The sequence below is a fragment of the Taeniopygia guttata genome, chromosome 3 (genome assembly GCF_048771995.1).
Source record: "Taeniopygia guttata chromosome 3, bTaeGut7.mat, whole genome shotgun sequence".
Classification (NCBI taxonomy): domain Eukaryota; kingdom Metazoa; phylum Chordata; class Aves; order Passeriformes; family Estrildidae; genus Taeniopygia; species Taeniopygia guttata.
In genome coordinates this window covers 24,921,350-24,949,261 of record NC_133027.1, presented here as the reverse complement: position 1 = coordinate 24,949,261, position 27,912 = coordinate 24,921,350, and the positions used below count along the sequence as shown (strand labels likewise).

General features: G+C 36.0%; 2 protein-coding genes across 8 annotated transcripts in view; one reads left to right on the top strand and one right to left on the bottom strand.

Annotated features, from left to right (window-relative positions):
- MCPH1 (microcephalin 1) overlaps positions 1 to 27,912 on the bottom strand; it is a 124,268-nt gene that overhangs the window by 15,353 nt on the left and 81,003 nt on the right. The window lies entirely within an intron of this gene.
- Positions 19,590 to 27,912, top strand: part of ANGPT2 (angiopoietin 2) — a 40,901-nt gene continuing 32,578 nt past the window's right edge. For both annotated transcript variants that reach the window (XM_012572889.5, XM_004176853.5), the window contains exon 1: positions 19,590 to 20,012. In XM_012572889.5, coding sequence (XP_012428343.4) covers positions 19,728 to 20,012 — 285 coding nt within the window. In that variant the 5' untranslated portion in view covers positions 19,590 to 19,727. The remainder of the gene's footprint in view (positions 20,013 to 27,912) is intronic.

Below are 27,912 nucleotides of genomic sequence, written 5' to 3'. Positions count from 1 at the left end.
AGTAATGATGTGAATTGGAGGGAATTCAATAAGTCCTTCTTATTAAAGAGAGGCTGGTGTCATACAGACTTTGAAGGAAGGGGAAAGCTAAGTCTTCTCCCGAGAAGATACACAAATAAACTCCAAAGTGGTTTTTAATGATTTCACAGCTAAACAAAACTATATGGCATTGTTGACATGCTCTTCTCTGCTATATAACAGACCTCTTATCACAAACAAATATGACAGTTAAAAATTAAGTAATCCCATACTAAACTTAAAACAGTAATTTTATCAATTACAACTTTATCATAGCTGATTACCTCCCTAGTTTGAAATAAAGCTGAAATCAGGTAGGACATGAGTAGAGAATGAAAAATCAAAATCCTTTGACAAGGCAAGTTTTATATTATTTCATAAATAAAAGGAATACATCAGGTTTTTTATGTTCATTAAAAGCTGAATATATTCACTGAGACACACTTTGGTAGTGCCAGTATGATACAGTCACAAAGCATGCACATCAGGGTGACAGCTAAAAAGCAACAGAGAGACTGGCACATAATCTAAAACTAAATCTGTATGTAATTTCCTTCCCTCTGTTAATTGAAGATTAAAACTAAATCAAGGGGAAGCCTTCTATGAGGCTACTTCCAACAACAGATGACTCAACTAGCACCTGAGAATTTGTTGTGCTTGTGTGTACCGAGGTTCTGAACTTCCTGTTTCAATAAAATACCAAACAAGTTGTGTTTCCTTTACAAATAAGCTATTACATCAAACCCTGTTCCTATAATTTTAGTTTTTGTCCTCATTCCAACATTTTCTTTGGCAAATGTAGAAACATTCTAATTAAAGAGAAGAGAAAAACAAGCATCATTCATCATGGTAAGAATGAATGCTCAAGAGAACATCCTTACTGGTTACTTGTTCATTCAGAATAATTTGGCTTTTTTAAGTGCACTAAACTATGGCATGTAGTTCTCTGAAATAAAACATGGGTAGCAGGGTTTCCACTAATAGTGTCTTGTGAAAGCTATTAAAGGTAATAATTCCTCTAATGCCATACAAATGTTATACAACCTGTGTAAAGTATTTAAAAGTATTTTTTGAACACCATAGTACTTTAAACACACTATTATTTAACATATAATTTGAACTTTTTGAAAGTGGAAATGTTCCTGTATTGTTGTCAGCATGATCTATAAGAAAAGACCAATAAGAATCCTTTCCAATGTCCTCTTTCCTTAATTTTCACATTTTGACCTCTGTCTACTTCATTTGCAATTACCCATGAGAAAGACAAATTCCCATGAGGAGGTAAATACCAGACCTGCAAACACAGTATAATTGTCTGCTCAAGTACAATACACCCTATATATTACAACATACGTGTTTTCTTTTCTAAATTTATTTAACCAGAGAACTGGAAGTGCTGATTCACGCAGGCAGAAGCTCAAACTTACAATACTCTATAATAGGAATTATAATTAATCAAACAAATGTCATTTTGGATAAGTCCATGTGCACATTGTATCTTTGTGGAGAGCACTATCTCTTTGTCTTATAAACCAAAGGCTTCCAGCAAATGAAGTTAAAACTCCAGTCAGCTCCTCAGGGTTGTGTTCTAGATGAATCTGGAATGCAGTAGAAAAAACATCCATTGTAAATGGCTAAAAGCCAGTAGAGGATGCAGAAAATTTCTGATGAAAGAAATAACCACTAAAATGTCTGCAACACCCTCTGAAGGCATCATGAAAATGGAAATAGTGCAGTTAATCTTGGAAAAACCCTATGTTTGAGGAATGATCTCATCGAAAAGGAGAATGACTTGGCAGTGCTGTTGAGAAGAAGCCAGCAGCCCTCCAGCAGTGGTGAGATGCTTTTGGGGAAAGAACAGAACAGGAGATTGGATGCAGTGTGCACTCACAGCCCAGAGAGTAAAACATATCCTGGGCTGGATCAGAAGCAGTGTGACCAGCAGGGCAGGGAGGGGATTCTGCCCCTCTGCTCTGCCCTCTTGAACCCCATCTGGAGAGCTGCATCCAGCTCTGGGGCTCTCAGCATAAGAAGGGCATGGAACTCTTGGAGCAAGTCCAGAGGCGATCACAAAGGTGACCAGAGGGCTGAAGCGCCTCTCTTACGAAGACAAACTGAGAGAGTTGGGGTTGTTCAGCTTGGAAGAAGAGAAAGCTGCTGGGAAACCCTAGAACAGCCTTCCAGTACTTTAAGGGGGCTATGAGAGAGCTGGAGAGAGACTTTTTACAAGGGTATGTAGTGACAGGACAAGCAGAAGATGAAGGAGGGAATACTTTATCCTTAAGATGAAGGAGGGTAGGATTGTATTAGATGTTAGGAAGAAATTCTTTACTGTGAGGTGGTGAGGCACTGGAATAGGCTGCCCAAAGCTGTGGATGTACCCCTGGAAGTGTTCAAGGCCAGACTGGATGGGACTTTGAGCAGCCTGGTCTAGTGGAAGGCATCCCTGTCCGTATTGGAGGGGGTTGCAGTTTGATGATCTTTAAGGCCTCTTCCAATTCAAAATCATTTTAAGATTCTATGAACCTCCAGAAAACAAACAAACAAATCCCAAACAAAAACTAAAACAAACAAACTAAAAGCAAAAAACCCAAGAAAAAGTATTATTTGCTTTTAAGATCAGATGAACCACTATGTGTCATTCAGCATCTCCTACATGAGTAAGCAGCAACCAGCCCAATCCACACCACACAGAGAATAATAATGGGATCACACTATGGTACTGCTTCAAGAAGCACATCTTTAGTTTCATAAGTATGAGCTTAGCCAAACCAAAATAGATCTTTCAATTATTTATGCCGTTCCTATTTCACAGTTTTTCTTCTAAGCCACAATCAATTCAACTATATAGTTTCACATATTAAGGTTTTGTGCAAAACTTAATTAACATCATAGTTATCTACCTCCTTCATGTTAGACTAAGCCCAGAACTTCAATAACAGTACTCAATAAAATCTATTTTGGTAGATCACTAAAGTTTTGGGACAAGTTTTTCAGTTTTAGGATGATAGTGAGGACACCTTTAAACTAATTCTTAAATGTGTATTTTTTTGATTTTAGAAAGTTAATACTAAACAGGGTTTTTATACTTTCCCCCTGGATTGTCCTAATATGTTCCAAACATATTAGTTTAAAAGATAGTTATTAATTAATAGTTACTGTTAAAACAGCCAAGAAAATTCCACTCCATTCAGACCACCCATAAAATTCTGTCCCTCAAGCAAACATACTGCTGTTAGACTTCTCTCTCTATAATAGATTTAAAAGTCAGCATGACATGCAGCAAAGGCTATTGAAGGTGAGCAGAATCAGGGTGCCTCATTTCCACAGGTAAAACCCTCTCATGTGAATCACTGCCAGAATTTCCTCCTTGAAATGCATTTGATAAAGCCTCCAGGACACCAATAAATCTGGTAGAACGAAATATGGGTAAAGTGTGACCTTTCAGTCAGATTAGGGCAAAAAAACCCCCAGAAGTATTCTTCTGAAGATCAAAAGGTCCCTGGTGCAGACACTATCCTTTGTTTTGGATTTGTACAGTGCATTGAAATACAAAGTCTGTTTTCGTGTTCAGTAGAAAATAATGAAGAAATACTACCTTTGTAATAGTAATATATTGGCTAGCAAAACGAGACTCTTTTTGGATAGCAGCCTCTGGGACCAACTTCAGGCAAATATTAAATAATATTTTTTAAAATTATGAATTTAGAATACTTGTGATAAATAAATAACTCCAATACACAAGACATAAATCATTGTAAGAAAAACATGACAATGGAACTTCATGTCTTTGAAAAAACCTCCAAGGTCTACAACAGAACCTTATCAATACATAATAAATCACAAATCAGTAAGAACAAGTACAGAAGTATATTAACATATGAAAAGATATACTCACAAGCACAGTAATTCAAAATCATCATTACAAAGTAAATCAGCTGATGATGGAATTTATGAATACATTTTAAAATTGATTTTTTTTGGGTGTTTGTGTGGTTGGAGCAAAGGTATGGGAGTTAGGAAACAAAGGAGACTATTAAAATGCATATATGAGGGAAATTAAGACTAGCAGGAAAAAATCTGGCTCATATTCAAGGAGTATTCATATTAGTTGTGAATTATTTCAGCCTCAATTTTGGAGGACAGAATTCTGCAATTAAGACTGTAGCTTAGACAAATTGATGAAAGTGCCTGAGAAGATGAGCTATATCAGCTAAAATGTACATTCTAAAGCTCTCAGGAGATGTAATTGAGAAATACATTCAGCAAAATATCAGGTCTGTAGGCCGTGATCCTACCCTGTGGAGACACTGTTATGGACTTCAGTGTCATATTCTCTTCCAAGAACATGAACAGAGTTGCAGTATGACTTTTTTCTTATGACTAAATGAAGAAAGAAGGAATTTATTAAAAATAAGGGAATTTTAATTAAATAAATAAGACTCACTTTTACTGGAACCATTGCATGACATTGTGTGGGATGTCAGATTTGTAACTAATTTTATTCCCTGTATATAGTGTACTACAACTATAATAAACAAAAGCCAACAAGAGCATCTTAACAGCTCCACTAAAATTGCCAGACCAGAATTTTTCCCTTCCCAACATAGCTATAAAGAGTCTCCACAAAGTTCTACCATATTTTGGCTTCTTCAGCTATTCCATCTAGAACTACTGTTAAATAAATTATAATATAAGGATAATACCCCATAATTCAACATATTTTTCCTCTTATAAAACAACAGCTCTTGAGATACACATTTTTCTGTGCTACATAGAAGTAGCTCTTTACAAGTTCACCTTTTAAATAAGTGGAATATATTTTGGACTGATAGCATTTTAACTATTACAGATAAACTCTGCAATATGCCTGATTTACTGTTATGCAATAAAATACACATAAACAAATAAAATACACATAAACACTTTCCTTCTACCATAACAAGTGTGAGGATCAAGTAAGACAAAGCAGGATTTCTGAAGATTTAGCTGTATAACCCCTGTGGGGCTCCAATGGCTAAACGAACAGAAAGTCATTATATGCAGGAGCCAGGAGGATTTCTAGCACATCCTGATCTCTTGAAACTCTAATTTTTCCATTTTGTTCATATATGGAAGACAAAACTCCATTTTTTCTGTCACTACCATCCATACATGCAGTAGGTTTCACTCATAAAATACTGAACATGTACAGAGAAACATTTTTACTGAAGGATAAAGCCATTTAGATGGCAGTGACTAAAATATTTCTAGGCATTATGATAATATACATTACTTACAGTAGGAAAAGATTATTAAAGCTAAAAGCTGATTTTTAGCATCAAGCACTTTTGTAAAGTGTACGTGACCATCTGCCAGTGAGCTTGTAATGAATCATACAGACAAACAAAATCACAGTGCAACATCACCAGAAGAGAAAAGACAAAGGCACATAAACTTGACTATGTTTTTTTTCTACCATGGAAAAAAGATCAAAGTAAAACTTTGATTGTGTTTTTAAATGATAACAGTTTCCCCAAGTGATTTTCTAGAAGTGTAAGATTACAGTTCAGATAATGTAAAAGCATGTGTAATGCACGCATAATGTGCTAGAACTGCAGCAAAGTAGAAATTACCAAATCTACATCAATAGAGCAATAGAAACATCTGCTCTTCCTCACAATTAATATTGGCCTGGGTCTGTTCTTATTACCTGTATACTAGTTTCAGTTTCTTTACTGCAGTCTTTGCTCTTCTGGTACTTTGTTATCTCCTTCTAAACACATCCCAGTGTTTCTTTTCATTTAAGGATCATGTCTTTTCAAGAAACTCAGAAAACAACCCCAAAGCAAACAAACAAAACCTGCAGTTTTGTTTTAAGAAATGTAGTCTATGTGCTGAGAAAATTCTGGACTGGAACAAGCTGTCAACCAACTTCTTTTAGCAAAAAATTTACATTCACTCATTTTTCATTTCCACATCACAATTACAAGCAAAATAAACAGTGAAAAGTTTTTGTGACCAAAGTGTACCAAGGCATCAAGATTCTGTTAGTCAGATACATGAGGCCATTATATTATAAGCAAGAACCACACAGTAATAAAAAAGAATTACAGAACTATCTTTATCCTGGAAAATTAGCTATGTAGATAAAACAGAGCTCTTTTTAGGAGCTAATTGGGATCTTAAAGTTATTTGTAAGTCATTGCAGAATATAATCATATGCTCCTAGATTACAGTCATGTGCACAGATTAAGCACATCAGCCAGAGAAGCCACAAAAGCAGGTGGGTGTCCTTCCCAGGATGGACTCCTGAGCAACAATCAGATGCATCCATAAAGTCCAACAGGTTTCTACAACTGTTTTATCTTGGCTATTTTGTCGTATATGCTATATATATCTGAGCATACTACGTTTTTAAAAACAAATTTTAGATAAAATTGGCCTTTTGACTCAGCAGGTCTTTGTGAATTAACATTTAAAGGATGTATTCCACAAGAAAATGAAATGATGCTATGTCTTCCTCCTTCCAGTTTGAGCCAATTTCCCTGGTATGGAAGCAGGATGTACTCCAAGTTCTCATGTCTTCACTGGTAATAAAGGATAAAATTAGTGCCAGGCTCAACAATCTATCTTTATTAAATAAAAATAGTAATTTGTATACGCATCCTGAATATGCAAAATTTCTTTTTTTTTCTTGTCTGTTAGCAATGTGTTGAATACAGGGATTATTCTGAGTTTCACAGATGTAACACAGAGAAAGAAACAGCAGTGAAGAACTATAATACTACAAAAGTAGCATCTAACTTGCACAAAGTAATAGCCTGGTAGTACCTTTTTAAACCTAGGATATAAAATGAGATGCCAAGTAGATGATTATTGCTCTCTCTTGTAATATAATCAATACTAAAACTGAAAACACGATAAATGAAGGTAAATATTCTCAGGGTTCTTTCCATTAGACTGGGAGTTGAAGTGTTTAAAAAATCCTCCACATGCATTTATCTGAACATTATAAAAGTTCTACCTGCAGCCACAGTAAGCTTTAGCAAATGAAACTTGTATGTGAGTGTGGATTGTATTGCAGACAGGAACCCAATTCTAATTTACTTTGAAGTTTTCTACAGCATCCAAGGTATTGAGAGGACTTGCTTCTTCTTAGGTACAATAAACACATACATGCCAATAAAAAAGAGTTGAACAGTATTAGATTTATAAATAGATAGGAGAAAACAACATATTGGAAGCAATGCCAAATAGGCAGATGTTACCAGTATTTACTTTCACATTCTGGAAATGTGGAAGGAAGGTCTTACAATGGGACTTTAGAATTTACATGTCTGGGAGTGCTAGCTGAACTATTCAGAAACCAGGATTCTGGCTTTCAAAATCATGCTAAAAAATATGGTTTTTATTTACTTGCTGCCTTCTACTGCCATTTTGCAGAGAAACATTTTCATGGTTATGTAACCATGAGGAATAGAATTATCTCCCCTAAATTTAAACTATCATTTCTTTCTTAATTTAATTAGTTCATAATCTAGGACATAACAGACTAAAAGGACAGAGTAACATAATCACTGGCAACACCCAAAAACAAGGCAAGATTTATCTTTTACCCCAAAACTCTTGAGAAAATGTGTAACAGCTGCAATTTCAAATACAACCTAAACTACTCAGGCACAGAAACATTAAAAGACTCTTAGGCTTTTCCAAGCTCATAGATCAGAGATACATTCTTACCTGAAGATGCAAAGGGAGACATATTAGGATTTTTGGAAGTGTCTAAATCTACACTGATAACCTCTGAAAATCTGTCATTCATTTATGAACATGAAACATTTTGAAGTTTTAAGCACAAAGTATCTTACAGTACAGAATACATGGCTATTCCATTTCAGAGACATTGTTAAAAGTTGACTCTAACAGCTGAGACTGGAAAAGAATATAAAAATTAAAAACAGAATAAGGATTTAGTAATCACCGATTCCTCTGGTTTTATTGTCCTGCCTGTAACGTTTATTTCTGCTGAGCTTGGCAGATGTCCTACACAATGGGGGATGTCCAGTATTACACAGTCAAGTCTTATGTCTCATATGAAAAGCATATGGAGTATGGCTTTCCACATATTTTCATTGAAACCAGGCTGATTTGCAGATGCCTAGTATGCTGGAAAAATGACACAATGCATAAATGGATAAAACCTTCATGTACAGCAGATGCACTACCAGATACAGTGTATTTGATGTCCACATGCAGAGCTGTTATTCAGTCCCAAACTGTCCTGAATTTCAATAATTAGTATTTAGGATTTACAACTCTACCTTTATAGAAGAATATTAACTAGAAAAAAAGAATAAAAATAAAAGGACAAGATAAGAAACCCTCTCTCCCTTATTTCCAATTCTGAATTCTTTAATTTGTGTTTGTCTTCTGTTCATTCAAATTACTTCATTCCACCAGCTGTGATATGGTGTAATACTTAGTAAGCCATCTGTGAGTTCATTTTTTTGGAAACAGGTGTCTCCTTCTGACATGGAAGAGCCAGAAAAGAGATGGAATTTGATAAATGAACATTTAAGAAAGTTACGAACATTAAGAAATCAATGAAAGGGAACCAAGTATCACTTATTGTAAAACCTGATTTGGACCAGCCACAAAAGCCAATATTTGAACTAGTGGTAACATCTCTTGAAAATGCTTGCAATTGTTTAACCAGTCCACAGAATGTTTGGTGAGAAATCTGTATATTTTAAAAAAATTCTCACTGTGTAAAGTTAATGCAAATGGTAACTGTGTGAGGATTCACACATTCTGGTTTATTTTAAAAATACACTTGTATTTCAAATAAAGACAGTTCTTGGCTACTGTTCATGTCATTAACAGTTTTAAAAGCCTCGGGCCATTCTCTGTAAGCGGGGCATCTGCAAATTACAATAATGCAGAACAGACTCACATTTTGTTTACTTCAGCAGCTTCTGATCATTTTCCATGACAGATGTATCACAAAAAGGTTCTGACTGATACTAGAAAAGTCTTCTAAATGAGAAGCCCCCAGTTTGCCTTTAAAGCATCACCTTCTTTTTAGTCCTTGAGGCTATCAGTTTATTGAAATAGCTATCTTAAAAGCATGTGTTATTTTTCTTTATTGGGTGTACTCTAGACTAAAACTGTGGGCCAGCAGAGTTAGGTCAGAGTTAAGTGAGCACAGATTTTCTGCCCCAATGCAGAACCAGCAAGGTAAAAAGATATTAATACAAAGAAGCCCACTTCACATCAAATAAATGTTCAAAAATAGAGGTTTTAAAAGTAGAGAAATTAAGCTATCAGAAGTTAATGAAGAGCAATCTGATTATGATGCAAAATTTGTGCCTTTTTCAGTTCATGATGTCCATGAAATGCATTTTGAAAAAATTATTCACTGTTGATATTATATTTAAATAAGTTTTCTTAAAAAAAAAAAATCTGACAGTAAAAGCAGCAATCAAGCCATTGATAATTGAGAATAATTTATTTGGTTGCAAACTTCTCAGCCAATAAGGTTTTTGTGTGGGCAATAACAGTCTACGAAGCACAGTCTCACTCTGATGCTTATAGCAATTGGAATAACTGTGTTCTTTTGCATATCATTGATGGAATTAGTAATATAAAATTAAGTTGTCCCAATATTGCAAAGAAATTTGAAACTAACACTTTCCAATATTAAACCCACTGCTGCCTTATATTGGAGTAATTGTGCTTAACAGTTTGCAGGCATTAGTATTAGCTTGTGCCTGATAGGTTCAATATAATGTTTGTGAGAAAATTCAAGAATTGTTTCAACTATATTAATTATAGTTTTATCATCTGAAGATGGATTTTTTTTCTATAAGCACTTTTCACATGGAGGTCCAACATAAACATTTTTCCTTCTTTCATCAAAGTCATGTGGTTTGATGAGAGAAATGAAGAGATGAAAAAGCTTATTAAATCACTTTATTCATACTGCTGCCAGCATGGGATTTTCCTTTACATTTTTCAGTGTTTTGCCATCTGTATTACTCATACAACAGGGATTCCATCGCTTCTCATGAGAGGCTTTTCTACAGTCTCATAGATCTTAGCTTCAGAAGATATATCTTTATACTCTGTATGAAACTAAAACAAATTTTAGGCCATGACTCCCTACAGTTTCCCTGCCTGCTGTAGTGCTGCTTGGAATACTCCCCAGCTGGCTGAAAACTCAGTCCATTGCTAGTCCATCCTTCCTCACCGTGGGCTGCACTGGGGCTCCAGAACAGTCCCTTGCTTCAACATTTTGACAGGCTTTTACCAAAGGTAAAGTGCTCTTAGCCTTGCAAAATGTGCCTACACTGTGGACAAATTATGTTTCCAGGGTGAACAATCTATTTAGACCCAATTTCTTACTGGTCTGTTTTTTTTTTTTTTTTAATCAATTCACAGTCCAAGTGAATCCACTACCAAAAGAGAAGATAAGCAAAACAACACAGTTTGGATACAAAAGTCTGATAACTGTAATAAAATGAAAAATACTGATAATATAGTAACAACTGCACTTTAAGATGAGACAATGAAACACATATGAAGTCTCAAATAACCATTATTTATTTCTGTAAGTTTCATGACATTAATTTTACCTTACTTCTGCCGCTCTCATCTGAGCTTGTTACCCAAGAATCTTGTGATCAACAGAGAGAAATTTCTCTGACTCCACAAGTAAATCTTGGTTGTCCTGATATATGCATTTAATCAAAGAAGGGCACTTTAACACCCTACACAAGGATGCAATCTTCATTTAATGCAGAAAGAAAATATTCTAAGCTGCCTAAGAGACGTCATTTCAGGACATCATCCAGTAAATATCTGAATGTATGAATTTTGCTTCCTAAAAATAATACTCAAGTGGGTGAACAGGCAAAGAAAAGCAGAAATCAGTAGAAGAACATCAGCTGATCACTAATTTGATGAACTAGAAATAAAGTTATTTATGTTCAAGAAAAATGGTATTCACTGGACATTGCTATTAGGGTTCAAGCCACAATGCTGAAGCAGCAACAAATCAGAATGTATAATTTAAAACCAAAGATGAAGTTTTATTAGTTATTTATAATAGAATTTGATCACAGATTTGACTGAAAATACCGACATAAAAATCAAGTAAGAGTATAAAAATACAAGCAAGATGTTCTACAATCAAGCTTAGCTTCCAGCTAATAGGCTAAGATTGAACTATTCCATTTTTAAAGAAAAGTTACTTTGGCTGTGGCTAGCCTGAATGTGGATGCATATTCAAACAATATAGACATCACCAATATCATCTCCAAATTTCTTGTACATATATTTCTAGTGAGACAGATTAAAGATTTTTAAAGATTTGAATTTTCTGTGTAGGGAAATTACTCAAGTAATAATTTAGATTTAGATAAAGGTCCAGTAAAAGGACTTTCTAATTGGTTTGTGTTGGGAAGAAAATGACTTTAATGACAGGATACTTATAAGAGATTTGGTCTTGTCTACATATTCCACTGGAGATGGAGGATTATCTTTTCAGCAAAAGATTTATTTGGAGAGAAAAAGAACAGAATATGACTCAGCCACTGAGGTACTTAGGTTAATATTTACAGAGCAGTAAGTTGTACAGAGGCAAGGAGTCCAAACTCAAAGAAGCCCTAACCTTGGTATCCGTATGCAGATAATCTTTCTGTTGTCCCATCATGGGTTCTGATGCCTCACTAACCAGGGAGAAAGAAAACCCCAGTTTAATTCCTTCCTTTGCTTGTACAGCAGTAAAACCAACAACAAAAAGAATGCCCAGTTTTTGTGGCAAAATCAGCAAGAGGGTGGGCAATGTTTTTAAGAGCTATTACTGAAACATGTTTATTAGTACTGAAAAAAAGAAAATATTTATCTTTAAGGGGTGCAAAAATAGTTTGCAGTTGCTTTGTCCACTTCAAATTACACATCCCTAATACAGTTTAAAAAATATGAATACATGAAAATATGCTGCAAATATTTCTCTTGCACTCTCCATAAAAAGGTTAGTGCATGTACCGTATTTTTTTCTTGAGGGAAACAGATGTCAGGAACTAGGTACCTTACTGTTGCTGTAAATGTCCTCTCTCTCTCTGAAAGTGTTGTTTATTCCTCTTACACAGTTTTTCACTTCCTTTTCATTCCCTCTTTGACACCAGTTTATCTTTGAATTCACATCTTAACTTGAACATGCTCTTCGGAAGTGTGACATGCTGCTATTATGAAATAAGTGTGCTATTACCAGATGAGAGAACCTTCCGCTAACCTGAGTGACTGCTTACAAGAGGAAGGATTTAAATCACAGGCACTGGGGTGATTTGTAAGGCTATCTTACTGTCAGCTGCTTAGACTTTTAAAAATACATTTCTTTAAACAAACAGCATATACATTTTTCTTTAGGATGTCAGTAAGGCAGACTTCTCATTTTCCAAAAGTCTTCTGGATTCTTTCAGAGTCCGTTGCCTTTTCACATCAACATAATACAGCATTCACATAATACAACAAAAGTCAAAACCTTACATAAAGATTTTAGTTTTAAGTTGTCCAAATGCACAAAACTGTAATTTAAAAGACATTTATCAAAGCATAGAAAGAGTATAAAAGCATACAGAGTAAGAACATCTGTTAAGTTTTAAACTTATAATTCAACAGTAAAGAGTAAATACACAAGTGCTATGGGAACAATTTTTTAAAACAGGTTTAAAGGCTTTACTACACATTAGCACAAAAGTTATTTCATTCAGTTTCAACCAATGATAACCTGTTTAAACAAGTGCTTTATTGTGCTTTTCCCAGTATGGGAGATAGACAGGCACAGCACTTAACATGGTCAGATATTCAGCAGTGCAATTGTAAGATCCTTAACAATAGCTGTAATTTCCATGTTAGTTTTGAACTCGTGCTATTTAAGTTTAAGATGTAATTACTCTTGCTACCAGCTAAAGTTTGCTGTCATCACATAACTCTGAAGAGAATAAGCACAGCCTTTGGGCACTACAGCCAAACCATATAAAAATGTTAAGGAGGAAGGACATGTAGCAACTATTCTTCATAATCCTGGGACTCACTTCCTACTTCTGTATGACTCATCTTTCAAGGATTAAAATAACATTCATTATTAGAAAATGTTCATAGTGAAAGACACTACCATCTGTCCTACAAACAGGAACTTCATTAATGCACAGTAAAAGTCTTAGATATGTGCCTACATCATCTGCATAGAGTTCAATAGATACTTGTGAATTCTACTTTAGATATCACTTACAAATCTGGACTGAAAAAGGAAATCACTATAAAAGTAATGAAGCAGCAGAAATTAAGAAGCATTTTGTATTTAACAAGGTTTTGGAGTGGGGAAGTGATAATGACAAGAATTAAAAAAACACCATTAGTTCATGTTATTGTTATTACTCAGGATGTGATAGCATAAAGTCCCAAGCTAAATTAACGTGACCAATTATATTTTAGGTACAGTAGCATCAACATACTAAGCACATACATATATACAGATATAATTAAGTATATATATATATATAATGTATTTTAATGTTAATACAGTGTTATAGTAAAAAAAAGTGGAACACCAAAATAAGTCTAAAATTTGAAAATGTGATCAAATTAAATATCTGATTATCTGAGAAAAGATATCTCAAGTTTAACCCAAGACAGTCCAGGAAAGCCAATCCACCAGTGGCTACAAAGAAAGCAATGAAGTTGACATATTGGTAGGAGAGGTGCTGAATTTAGATCTTCCAAATTCAAAGCATTTAAGTGAAGCTCTGACGGTTGTCTAACCATCCTTATGATAGCAAAGTTGAAAGCAATTTACTGAGGCAGAACTGATATAATAAGCTTCATAAGCAAGTCACATTTCAAGTATTATGGAGGAGCCAGATAGATTATGTTAACAAAATCCAGTATGTTGATGATAAGGACCAAGACAGGGGTTTTAGACACATTAATGAAAGCATAGCATCAAGAAAGGGAGAGAATAAAACATCATAGACATAAAAAAACCCCCATAACTTGCAGATTATAGATTTAAATGCATTGAAGGATAGTGGCAGTGTCAATTCTTAAAGAGAAAAAGGGAGAAAGGAAGAATTTCCAATGGAATACACAAAGTCTGGTTTTGGCTGTATTATGCTTCCACTGGTGCTGCGACATTCAGGAAAAATACTGTGTACTGAAATGATGGATTGGATGTTACAAGGAAAGATGGGAAAAAACAGACGAGTCACCAAGACAGAGTAGTAACTGAAATTTTCAGTAGATCAGATTATTGACCCCTTGTCCCTTCAGCAGAAGAACAATATGAGAACTATTGGGCAAATGCCCTCCCTTGTAAGGAAGGGCACTCAAAGGAGACGTGATGGAACGTCAGAGATGGAACATAAAGTTGATTATGAATTCACAAGATGTTACACCAGATGTTCTGAGTGATTAGAAATAAACTGCAGCTGAGAAAGTGAGTGGAATCGTGAGACTGTTAAAGAAGTCATGAGAGACTGAGCAGAAGCTCAGACGGAATAAAAAAGATAATGAGCAAATGTGGGGAAGGTAGAAATGATTGGTAAGATATTATCATTAATTTTAAAGTGCTAAAAATCTGAACTATGGGTCTGGATGAAAAGAAATTGTTTGGCTTATAGGAAAACATAATAACCTATCACTCCTCTCTTTGAAAAAGAATGTAAGATGTAAAAACAGACAAGATTTTCAGCAGCCTAAAAATCCAATAGGGTCGTAGATACTGTTCCCTGTTTTTTTAAGTTACAAGTTCATGAGTCTTGTCCTTGTTGACATTTGTTCCTGAGAAAAAATGCTAAACTACTTACAGCAAAGGAAAATATTTTGAAGACAGCAAATGGGACTATGATAAACTAATATTAAAATATTCGGACCCAAAGGTGGGAACTTAACATTGAGTGTCAAAATGTGAGGAATGTAAATACCAGGAATTTATAAAATACTTTATTAATTTATTTCATGTTTCAGATGATTTTTCATCTCAGATTTGATTTTGAAGTTACATTACAGCATTTTCATTTACATACATAGATCGAATATCCCTGTAAGAATGCAGCATCAAAACCTACTTGTTTACATGGTCTTGCCTTTAGTTTGCACATATTTTATGATGTAGGTTTCCCTTCCTAAAATGAGTACACTGCTGAAATGAGAATTTATCTACTAAATCAACATCTTGAAAGCTTTAGGTGGCAAAGTTTGCAGATAGTAAACTAAAGTTAAGTCAACATTTTCTTATATTTCTTAAGTTTATATGCTTCCTTTTCTATCAGAGATCTCACAAGATCTCTGTATCTGCCTGTCAAACAGAAGCTGTGCAGCTGTAAGTAAAATGGTAGTTGGAAAGATAATGTTAGTAGAATTCAGGCATCTCTCTCAAAGCAGCCTGGTCATCTGTATGGAAGAAACCCACGATTGGCTGAGTAAGGGAATTTACTGTTTCCCAGGAAAGGAAATTGCCTGCACACATCTGGCAAAATGTTCTATATGTTTAGTTTTGACAAAATACACATTTCAGCTCTGCTTATAAGGTGAGTTCTGTAGAGTGGGTATCTTCTTTCTAAAAAGGGAAATATCTAATTTGTACTTTAAATATACCAATCCACTATTTGGTATTTTATACCATATACTGTATACACTCAGCTCTAAAGCAGGCAGGAACTCACAGGCTGAAAGCTATATTTTAGTTTACAGGAAAAATGTGTCATGAATGTAAATACAACACTCCATATCGACAGCAAAAATGAAAGATGAAGAGAACAACAAACATGAAAGAAATACTGAGAGGATGTGACTAGCCTGAATTATAACGTTTTACTTAGTTTCTGACATTTATAAGACTCCATGCCAAATTATTTAAATTCCTCCCTACTTCAACATGTCTAACAAAGAAATGGTCATTCTCATAACTGACAGGGGACAGATCTTCTCAGTCATTCAGTTCTCAGAATAAGCCCTCCCTTTCAAGCAGACTTGTTAAAATGCCTCTAAGGCTCAGTAGAAATGCTGTATGCAGGCATCTTCCTTCCTCTTCCTCAGATTTCAAGGACAAAAAATGGATTTAACTTGCCTTACTTTTCACACCAGTTTTCTAAATTTAGCTGTTACTACTTTCTTTTCCCCTGAACTCTGACTGGCTTTGACTCTCTGGAGACGCAGAGAAGACCACTTCCTCCTCCACAGCTGGGAAAGCTGCTCCCAAAAGGATAAAAAGGGTGAAGGATCACAATCTACTGCTCCAAAAGATGCACCAAATACGGCACTAAGCTGCAGCGAAGGGTTAAAGGGATGTGTATTTATTTCGTTGGCAAGGTGAACAATCACTGACTTTCCTGGACAGTGGGAAAAAGCACCTCATTAAAGCAATATGAGTCCATCGGACCCAGATTGGGAAACAGCAAAACCCTCTTTCAGTTATGTGTGTGTGGGGGTTTGTATTCCAGTTACTGCCCCTGCAGCCTGGGATTATCAACGAAAGCCTGGGGAAAACTTTACCATGGTGCACCTCGGGATGTTACTCCAAGACCTAGATGAGAAGTACAGTGAGTAGAAGAGAAGTGGTGGTGCCTGCTGTGCTGGTAAGAGTCTTCCATTAGGAGTTTGCTGTCACTTCTCAGAATAATACCTGTGCTTTCCTTACCTTTTCCCCGAACTGCAGACAGCTGCCATAGCAACTGGCCATTTACTCATTCATTCATTCATTCACAACAACAACAACAACAGAAAAACCAAGACACAAAAGCCAAGCCCAGCTTATAACACAGTACAAGGTGAACTTGTTTCTCTTCCAGTATTCCTACAACCACAGTTCTCCCTAGTGGAAGCCCAGGATACAGCAAGGCTTTCTAGGCAGTCCCCAAATTCAGTTTTGCTCCTGGCCTCATTACAACACAAGGGCTTCCCAGGGTCATGCTTTGGCCTTTCATAAAGGAAAACAGACTCCAGTTCAAACCTTTAGAGACACTCATCTCTCCTCCAAAACCCAGAAAAATTGAGCTGCCAGATTACAACGGTGCTGTGACTCATTAGGGTGGCATACAGATGGCAAGCTTTTTAGCCATTCAAACACTACTGATTTAATCAAGCCTCTCATGAAGATCCTGTCTAATGAACTCTCAGCAGATTCTCCCTTACATCATGTCTTTTATATGTGTTCAGTTCCTTGAGTAGAGCGCTAATAATTAAAAAGAAAACTTCTAAAAGCCTACACTGCTCAGTCTTATATTTTCATTTAATATGTAACTAAAGAATTTAAAAAAAATTCCATGAAAATATAATCAGAAAAATAAAGATTAACCTCCAGCTCTTCCTCACTAAGAGACAGATATTATCAGGGTTGGAGCAATCTAATTTTTAGCACTACTCTATTGAGTATACACACATGGTGGTGAAAGGAAGGATTACTAGTACAATATGGCCCTTTCTTTTTTGGGCTAGCTGTGCAAGGAAAACAGCGAACAGACTAATTTAAGGACAAATTGCAATGGGAAATCCTCATTTAACTTAGCAAATTAATTAAAGTACCCAAATAACAGAAAATACTGGATTGGAATGTCTGGTTAGATAGAAATACTTCACACAGCCTAATGCATTAATCTAATGCTATTTTCTGTCTTCATTGGATAATAGTAGGTTGGTCAAGTATCTTGCAAAGACAGTTATTCACATGGAATTAAACATTCTTTCAAAGAATTCAATGAATTGAAAATAAGAAATCAGTATACAACAAGTTTGAAACTTTGTTATCAATGCAAGAAGCTGTCACATTTATCTGCTTGGCTATTGAAAGACAAAATTGAAGGGATGGAGAACGCATACTTCATACACCAAACCCTCCAAGTACATATATTTTGTTGCAAATAATCTTGACCATTCCAAATTTATTATTCTGTTTCCTCTGGTTAGAAGGATGAACAGTGGCATATGAATACACCACATAAAAATATCCAAGAATTTGGTTTCACTCATCACAGTCCAAATGTAATCAGAATCTTTCTGGAATTTGCCAGAATTAAATTCTAGAGATTTTCCTTTCCAGAGGTAACTATGTAAAGACATATCAGCAGCTTCCAACAATCTAAGATATGAATCTTAGCTGCTACTTTTGACAAACCCTGAACAGAACTTCCATGATATAAAAATGTAAAGCCACATTAATACACTATATGAGATAAAGGAAGTTATGTAAGAGTCTATCCTAAGAGATTCTGAGACATGCTGGGATTTTCCTCAAATATGAGAAACTTTGGTGAGTAATTCATGTTAGTTTGACTAGCACAGCATTCCCTTTGTTTATTTTAATTAAGAAAAATCTATAGTTTTCAGATCCAGACCTAGCCAAAATCTCAGGCAGTTTCTCTTCAGGAGTCAGTATCCTATCATGCTGGTTTCAAGAAGACAATTTCTCTTTACAGAGAGGTAAACTTTTCCAAAATTTCAGTGGAATGGACTCTTTCCCTGGGTCTGGTGAGGCTAGTAATTTTCCATTTTTTCAAAATGACTGATCATTGCAGGGACCATGGGAGTTGGGAAGTAGTCGTTTTTACTCTTCCATATAAATTTCAAGTACTTTATTAGAATTTCCCTCCCCTTTTATGGGTATTTCCCACTCCCAAGGGCACAGAATTGGGCTAGGGAGAGCTAACAGGGTAATTCCTACTCAGCCATGAGTAGGAATTCCTGAGCTGTGCCTTACTGCCACTGCCTCTGGATGGTTTTTCTCTCCCAGTCCTAGATAACTTGTGATTTCTAACTCTTTTAGTAACATTAGCACTTCCAAAGTTAGCCATGACGTAAAGAAAAAAAAAGTGCCTTTAAAATAATAAATAAAAAGCTTATAAATGCTTAACCCTTGAAAGACGTGCCTAAAAATGAGTGTTCATCTCAGAGATTCAGTAAAATACAAATTCTGTGTTCAACTGAAAACCTCTAATTATTGCCTGTCATGTTCTCTTTGCAAGGACGTACCCAAGCCTGCTTAGGTATTCACGGGACAGTGTCTTTCTCTGTAGTTCCACAATGTATTATACACCAACTAAATTACATCCTGGTTCAGCACATTTGAAAGAAAATAAATTGAGAACAAACAGGCCCAGGGACGTGAGTGTTGTGTGTGTGTGTGTGTGTGTGTGTGTGTGTGTGTGTGTGTTTAGGGGGGGGGGGGGGGTCGAGGGTAAAGAGCTTAAAAATTACTACCATCGCAAATAATTTACTAGCATAGTTGGAGGCTATCGGAACTGTCTAGGAAACTCTTAATTAGAGCCGTGCTGCAGGAATTCGCAGGGGTCCTGCCGCTGCCGGCTCCTCCCTGGGGTTTCCTCTCGCAGCCCCGCTCCCGCCGGCCGCCGAGCGCTGCCCCCGGCCCCGGCGAGCCCGGGAGGGAGGAGCGGCTCCGCTCCACACGTGTGCCTGCTCCTGCCCGCTCCGGCTATAAGGGCAGGGAGCAGCGGCGGGGCCCGAAGCAGGAAGGCAGCGGGCAGGCGGGGCGGCCGCAGCTGCTCCCCGCGCTGACAGCCGCGGGCACGGCCGCACCCCCGGGCAGCCCAGCCCAGCCCAGCCGGGCGGCACATGGCAGCGGAGCGCTCGGCCGCGCCGCGGGCTAGCTAGGGCCGGGCTCCGGCCAGCGCACCCAGGCTCTCTAGGACCGCCGAGCTACCGCAGCGATTAAAATGCAGCTGGCCGCCTGCTTCTTTTTGGGCTGCGGCATATTCTTAGCTTCAGGATACAACTCCTTCAGTAAGAGCATGGAGACGATAGGCAAGAAGCAGTACCAGGTTCAGCACGGGTCCTGCAGCTACACCTTCCTTCTGCCCGAGGCGGACAACTGCCGCTCCTCCACTCCGTACGTGTCCAACGCGGTGCAGAGGGATGCACCTCTGGACTATGACGATTCAGTTCAAAGACTGCAGCTACTTGAGAACATCATGGAAAACAACACTCAGTGGCTAATGAAGGTAGGGTAATATCATTTCTATCCCAAAACCTTAACATCCTGTTATCTCTTTCAGCATGACTTCTTTTTTTCTTGAACGGTGCCTAAATTCACGGAGTGCATTGTCTAAGCTAAATTTCTGAATTACCATTCAATCAAAAAGTTGTTTTACAGTCTGGAGACATAATAGTAACTGGCAAGGAAGAGTGAACTGCACAGTTCTGCAGAGACTGTGCTTTAAAGTTTGTCATTACATTTGAGTTGCTTGGACAAATTACATACACAGATGGACTGTGGGCATGTCTGAAGTTTCTGACATGAGAGATGCAGCTACTAATTTATAATTAACTGGCAAGGGCTATTTTAGATCTATTTAAAGAATATAGAATGTACATTTATCCAAGGCATGCCTGAAAAATGTTATCTGAAATGTGATTTCAAAACTTGAATGCAGAAATTAACCTGTTAAACCCCACTGAAAAGAACTGTAGTTCTACCAAGGCTGCAAGTCAGACTTGCAGTGAAATTAGCCTAGTGAAGTGACAGAATTTCAAGAAAATTCTTTAGCAGATATCCTTTGCATCCTGTAACATTGTCAGTGAAAAGCACAAGATTCAAGGGAAAAATAATCCGGAAAAGGTGTTACAGATACCACAGAGCTTCCCTTAATGCAATACCACTGGAACTAAGGGAAAATTGATATGATTATTGCCAAAGTGGCAACATTTGTACCTGAAAGAGCAGGGAAAAAAAATTGCAGCATATATTTTTCCTATTACTGGAGAATACACCTGATCACTCTTTCAAATTTTTATAGAAATTCATTTGATTCAAAATGCTCTGCAGTTCAACAGATTTTGATTAAAAAAAAACTTTACTTCACTACTCCCTGGAAAGGTGTTATAGTATAGTCTAATTGCATAGTAAATTTATGAGCTTTTATGTTTTGTACCAACATGCCCATCTTCTAAGCAATAAATATTTTAAGGATTTGGCACTGTATTTCCAAATAGGTGGTCCAGTGATGCCATAATGGTTTCTTCATAGCAAAAGAAATCTGTATTGCGAATAGACAGAATTCAGTTTTTTACAAAGAATAGCCATTTCATACATAGTTACAAAATAATTTTGCATTAGGACTCACTACTCTCATCAGTTACAAAGTTACAGAACTCCTGTGATACAACCAATGAAACCTACTGGTGAATTTGTGATGTTAAACTTCCTATTCCAAAACAATCAGCACAGGGTTTTCATCAACTTGGAAACGAGCCTTGAAGCTTAAATCCAAAATGCATACACTTGAAGGCTCCAGTGTGGAATTCTAAGTCTCTCTTTATAGTTTAGGATGCTTAATTTAGAGACACAAATAATGTCAGCTGAGTAGTGTGGGTTTTTTTTTTTAAACAGGCAAACTTACTTTCCTCCACTTACTTATCTTTCTACCTATTAATTTACAATGCTCACTATTGTAATGCTAAGATCACAATTAACAGAAGTGCAATGTAGGATGCAAAACACACAAAGAACAGCGTAATCTACCCAGCTGCTAAGCAATTTCCTAACATAAATAGTAAATCACACAACCCTTCAGTCTTAAATACCACTTAAGTAGACAAACACAGTATCATAAGTGGCATCAGGTAAACAGAAACCAGTAAGCATCCTTATTTAGTAAAAGCTATGCTTTTTCCTGTCAATCCCTGGGAACTCAGTGCCAAGTGGAACAGGATAAGTATCTCTAACCCATTCTTTGGGGGATCAAAAGATAGATTCTGATTTACAAGACAGAAAAATGTTGGTTGTATTTGAGCAAATGCTTCTAAATAAGATACTTTAGAACAGCCTGTTTTCTTTTCTAGCTCTTCCACAGCTAAACATCCTGTAAAATATCTACTGTTTGCCTTTTTCACTATTTTAACACCTGCTCTCTATGTCATCTGTTTTGTTCACAAAGAGCCTCCAACAAAAAGTAGCTTTTCCTCAGATTTACTTTGCTAGAGACACCTGGTCTGCAAGTGAAGATAAAAAGCAAACAATAACCTTTAAAGTTCCAGAGTTTACTTGTCTTTTTTTTTTAAGATCACTAATACAGATTCTTAGGTTCACATTTCAACCTCCCAAAATATAGTGCATGATCAGTCAAGGTGCGGTGAAAAAATTGTATTTGCTTATTGTTTTTTAGTGTATTGAAAGTATAATACAAGATTGCTTTTGAAAATAACCTCACATTTAGCTTCTCAGCAACTGCACAAAAACCTTCATTGGGTCTTTTTCTTTAAAAGTTATTTGTGTTCATTTAAGAGGCAGAATTGTTTTGTTTTGAAGTTGTGTAAAATATACATTACAAACTTCTAGTGTGAATTAGCCTTTAAAAATTGTTTCTGAAATATTGCACATCCCCAAATATTTTTACACACCTCCCCCTCTCCTGCCTTTAATCCATCAACTAAAGGAAATGTTCTGTTTCTGAATGAACACTGGGTTGTATGAATGGAACAGCATGGGAAGTGTGTGCTTCATCTGCTTAATGGACAAACACAATGGGAAGAAAATGAGTTAGACATGTCCAGGTTCTTTTCATCTGCTTCTGCATAGGAAGAAAACATTTTTTTTCTACAGTTACTACAAATTGCTTCTTTGTGAAAACAGATCTTTTTTCAATCCAAACTTGAATAATGCATTATGCCACTACTGTATGTGCCATACATAAAATTGGAGAATGTTTTTGAAAAGCAGATTATGTTTAAGCATTCAGATGACAAGCTGGAACAAACCCCTGTTCCATCTAATCCACGGTTTAGCAGTAAGCCAGTAAGTGACACTTCAAAGCAAAGGCCAAAACACTAGATCAGCTGTGCTGCAATATACCTGAAATGAACTTTCCTCTTTTACTTTTCCTGTCTTGGGATCAATTTGTATACTGAAGTGTAAGATTTTTTTCTAATGTGTGTGTGAGCAGGGAATGTAAAGCTCTCAATAATAAAATTTTCAATTAACTAGATATGATAGCAGGTTGGTATGCAAGTGAGATACAAGACTGGAAAATTTAAATATAAACATATATGTTGGCTATTATACTTTGGAACTTTTAATATACAACACCAGTTTTTCAGCTGTTCCTAAAAGACAGGCAATCCCTTAGGTTCAACAGTTTAACTATTTCTATCTGAATAAGTGGCAGCTTTACCATTTGGATCACAGCACTTTGTACTCCAGGAACGGCATTTTTTTCAGATATTAAGACACTGAAATAACTGAATGCTGACCTGAATTTGCTTCTTAATTTATTGACTGGATCCTATGACTCAGGAGATATGACTCCTGTCCACAGCAATAGTGTAGAAGAAACAGATCATATTTTCTTAGTCTTTCCTATTACAAACAACTGAAAACAATGTATGATCAAATTGATGATAGCATCTGGAATACAGGTAATTTATTTGTAACTTATCAGCAGATCAAAAGACCAGCAAATAAAAATCTGTGTCAAGAGTCAACATTTAAATCCATTACCAGAGCTTCATTCTGAACCATCCCAGAAGACCAGGAGGACGCACTGTTGATAGAAATCCAGTATCTTTGGATACACTTAACTGAGATTCATTTATCCCTTGTCTTGATACCCTGAAACGTTATAATTATTGCTGTACTGAATGTCATTTGTCAAATACAAAATGATACTTTGACATGCTGCCATTCAAATCCATCTGCCCACAATGGATAAGGACAAATATATTGAACAGTGTTGGATTTTGAAGTACTCAAGAAATGATTCTGATTCTGAATCCTACATTCCTTTCTTAATTAATGCATCTGTTTTTACTTATTGTGAGAAGTGCTTGTTTCTGTCTATCAACAATTATTTGCTAAGCAAAAGAAAACTGGCAGGACTCAAAAGAAAATACTTCCTTACTTTCAGATTAGTACCAGATAAAGTTTCCACACTACTCTGGATTATATAATTATGCAGTTTATTCTCGTATTTTCTGTAGGTAAATTTCAGTGGAAGGATTTGAAATGACGTTGTTGCATGTGTTTAAAAACTGTGTTATAGAAACCATTTCTTCATCATTCCGCCAATACCAAATTGGTGATACAGGCATGAAATTGTACAAAATCAAGAAAGAAGATGAGATTTTCTTGTACAGATCTACAAGACAAAATTGAAATACAGAATTCACTTTCTCAAAGATGTTATCAGTAAAAAATGGGATAAATAGAGGCTTACAGAAGCAGTCTCTTGCTATCATTCAAGATATATTCTCCTATGCTTTGTTTGTTATTAACATGACCAAACTTCTCATCTTTGACTGGTCCAAATAGCAAAATGGGATATTTTCTCCACCAGTTATTGACAGCAAGTGTTTAATTTACTTTTTTTTCCTCTCTTTTATTTTTTTTTATTTTTTCAAGTGTACATATAGGAAATGAGCTTGAAGCTTCTCGAATTGCCAGTTTCCAGTTCATATTATTTGCATACCCACTTATATATATGAAATTTAACAGCATAACCTTTAGAATATCTTTGATACTTTGTCAGAGAGATTAAAGTTGGGGATGGTGTTTATTTTACAGATGATTATTGTTACTACTCCTTTTTTCTTGTCAATTATGAGAAAATTTGACAATTTGCATCTCACCTCAAATTTACCAAGTAAAACAATAAAATTTACTTGATTCCTAAGCTATAACGTATGTATTGCTTAGAATGGAAGTTACTCAGAGCCCACAGAAATGGGTTAGACCCATTTCTAACCTTCACAATATGACAACTAGTACCTTTAGTGACTGTTTAATACTGTCCTTTACATACTACAGTATTTGCTTTTCAAAACGTACCCTATTCTTTGATTTACAGTACTAAGCAGCTTCTTTAACCATTATTTGTTTAATAACCTTTTACATACTTTGATGCAAGAACCTCCTGCTGCACCTGTCATTTCATGGGCTTCTACACAGCTTTGGCTGAAAGCCAGGATGGGGGCAAAGTAAGATGGTCTTCCCCCACTGTTACTATTGTTATAGGGCTAGAGAGGCAAAATGTTGCCAACTGATTTAGAAGACACAGTCTTACATCTTGCTTTAATGTCGACAACAGAGAGGGGCCACTCTTGGATCTTTGGAACATTGTAAACCCAGAGTTTCATTAGTCTATATTAATTAGCCTCCTAGAGCAAGTTCAATCAGCCTCTTCAGCCTGAAGGATACGAATGGAGGAATGGAAAACTTAAATCCCCCTTGAAGAGACAGATTTGCCAGCATTGCTGAAGAACTTGCAAAAGCTAGCATGCTGCATGGCTCTCATCCTAACATATTACTTTAGCACTGAAGTTTGTAGGCCTGAAAATTCAGAGACAATAGGTATTTTTTTTTTAAACAGGCAAACTTACTTTCCTCCACTTACTTACCTTTCTACTTATTAATTTACAATGCTCACTACTGTAATGCTAAGACCACAATTAACAAATTAGGTACAACTGTGGACTAGACTGCAAATATTATATGCATATATAGATAAACATTATGCTTCCCACTTGTTAGAAAGCAGCTTGAGTACAAGAGTCAAATCAGGATCTTTTCCATAAGACTTTGACTTCCTATTACCACATCCTGAGAGAATCACAGAATAGCAGATGGGTTTGGTTTGGAAGGGCTCTTCAGAGATCATCTAGTTCCAACCCCTCTGCTGTGGGCAGGGCCATCTTCCAAATCAAGTTGCTCGAAGACCTATCCAGCCAGACCTTGAACACTTCCATTGATGGGGCACATCTTCTCAAGGTAGCCTGTTCCAGTGTGTCACCGCTCTTACCATAAAAAAAACCAAACCCAAAACCACAAAACAAAACAGAAAAACCAACCAACCCAAAACCAAAACAAAACAACAAAAAACCCCAAAGTTCCTGGAACTGGAGATGCAAGTTGTACTTCAGAGAAAAATGGCTCTTGCATCTAGTTAGCATGTTAGGATACTAATGGGAGCCCTAAGGACAGACTGCATAAGGGAAAATGGGAAGAGATGTCTCTTGAGGAAAAAAAAAAATCATGTACCTGAAACAAGGATGTCATGCACAGGAAATATTTAGGTAGTCCAAATACACCCTATGAAATAGCTCACTGGTAATAACAGTGAAAACAATGTGTCAGTGGACTGTTAAGTATCATTAGAGCCTTCAAGAAAAGGAGAGTTTCTGTGGCACAGAATAATAAGTTTCAGAAATATGAACTGACAATTTTATCTGCCATTTTATTGTTTGAATTTCTCAGACTAGACAAATATAAACTAGAGGTGGGAAAATAATACTAATGTCATATAGCTTAGAAAGGCAAAGCATTTGTGGAGAAAAAAGTATAGCACAGTAATTAAACACCTGGAAATGCTTTAAAGATATGGCACATTACAGAGCAATAAATTAAATAACCTGATACACAAAGTAAGTTAAAAAGTGCTTTACAAGTGAAAATACTGTGATAATTTCATTTCTTTGAGCAGACATATTTCTAGGAAATGGGGCAGAGGAAAAATTAATTTTATTTATTCTCTAGTGAGAATAAGAGAAATACTTTTTGGTGAACCTGATGTCTATTCCAAGTAAACCAGGCTCAGAGATGTTAAAGAATTCTTCAGGTTACAAAATCCAGATCTATGTTTTGTATTAAAAAAAAAAAATCCCACACTTAGATAGTTCTGCAAACACTCACTTTGTCAGTTCTTAAGCTGCCTCAAAAAAGACATTACTACTCCTTAAAAGCTTTTTTAAAAGAAAATCTTAGTGTGTTCTGAGTAATTACTGAAAATCCTGTTCATTTTTATCCGTTTGTGGAACAGGTTAGCCCTAAAATTAAGATGTTGTTTATAAAGCTCAGCAAATGTATCCTGCAATTTGTATGATTAAATGATATCTATCTATTCTCTTTCCAACTTCTAGCACATTATGGCTTAGTTTGAAGAGAGAGCAGGAAGCTACAGGAACTTTTCTGCCATCTTTATACTGCCCATATGAAGCTTTATCAGTTTAGCTAACAATCTTCCAGGAGTCTACGAAGGTCATAAAAAGGTCTTACTACTAAAAAGAGAAGGCTGATAGAATATGCAACCATGCAACCCTCTTTCTGTTAACTTCTCTTTCTGTTAATAAAAGTATGCATGGGAATTTAGTATTCTTCACAGAATTCACTATTCACAGAAGCTGTAAAGAAACATTTTCCTCTCTAGATGAGCAAATACTTTACAATTCTTAGATGACAGCAACTTTTTTTCCAATTCAGCTGTCTCTGGAGATATCTCGTTAAAACCACGCAGCATGAAATGTCATAGCTTTGCTCAAATCCCTTTAATAATGTAGACAGAAAGTTATTTTTTAGTTTTTGTACTTGTATTCAGGTCTCAAGCATCATGACAGAGCTTTAAAATAAAAAGCACAACTACATAGAGTTCCTTTACCCTCTGGGGAAAAATGTATCAGATTTGTATCATTGATTTTGCTCAGATATTAAAATCAGTGTGTTGTGGTGCACAACTGAGAGCTTATTATTTCCAGAAAGTGGAAAAAAAATGCCTTGCTTGATTTATTACTGCTCTCTCAATATTCGCAAATAAAATTCTTCTAATAGGTATTCAATTGTTAGACTGTGTAATACCTTTTAGGAATATAAATAATAAGAGATTGAAACTAGCTATGTACACTTCAAAGTCTGTACTAAAGCATTGATGAGGACCAGAGTAGTCCAGTATAAAATCAAAATTATTGTATTAGAGCATTCTAGTGTAGTACAGCATTATCACACAACTGCCATAATTTGTGTACTTCAGAAGCAACATTTTAGTATGTTTTTTGAATAAACGGTTTATGAAAACCACAGGAAAACACACTGAGCAAATGTTTGATCTTTATCACTCCATTTAAAAGAACTTTTTGACA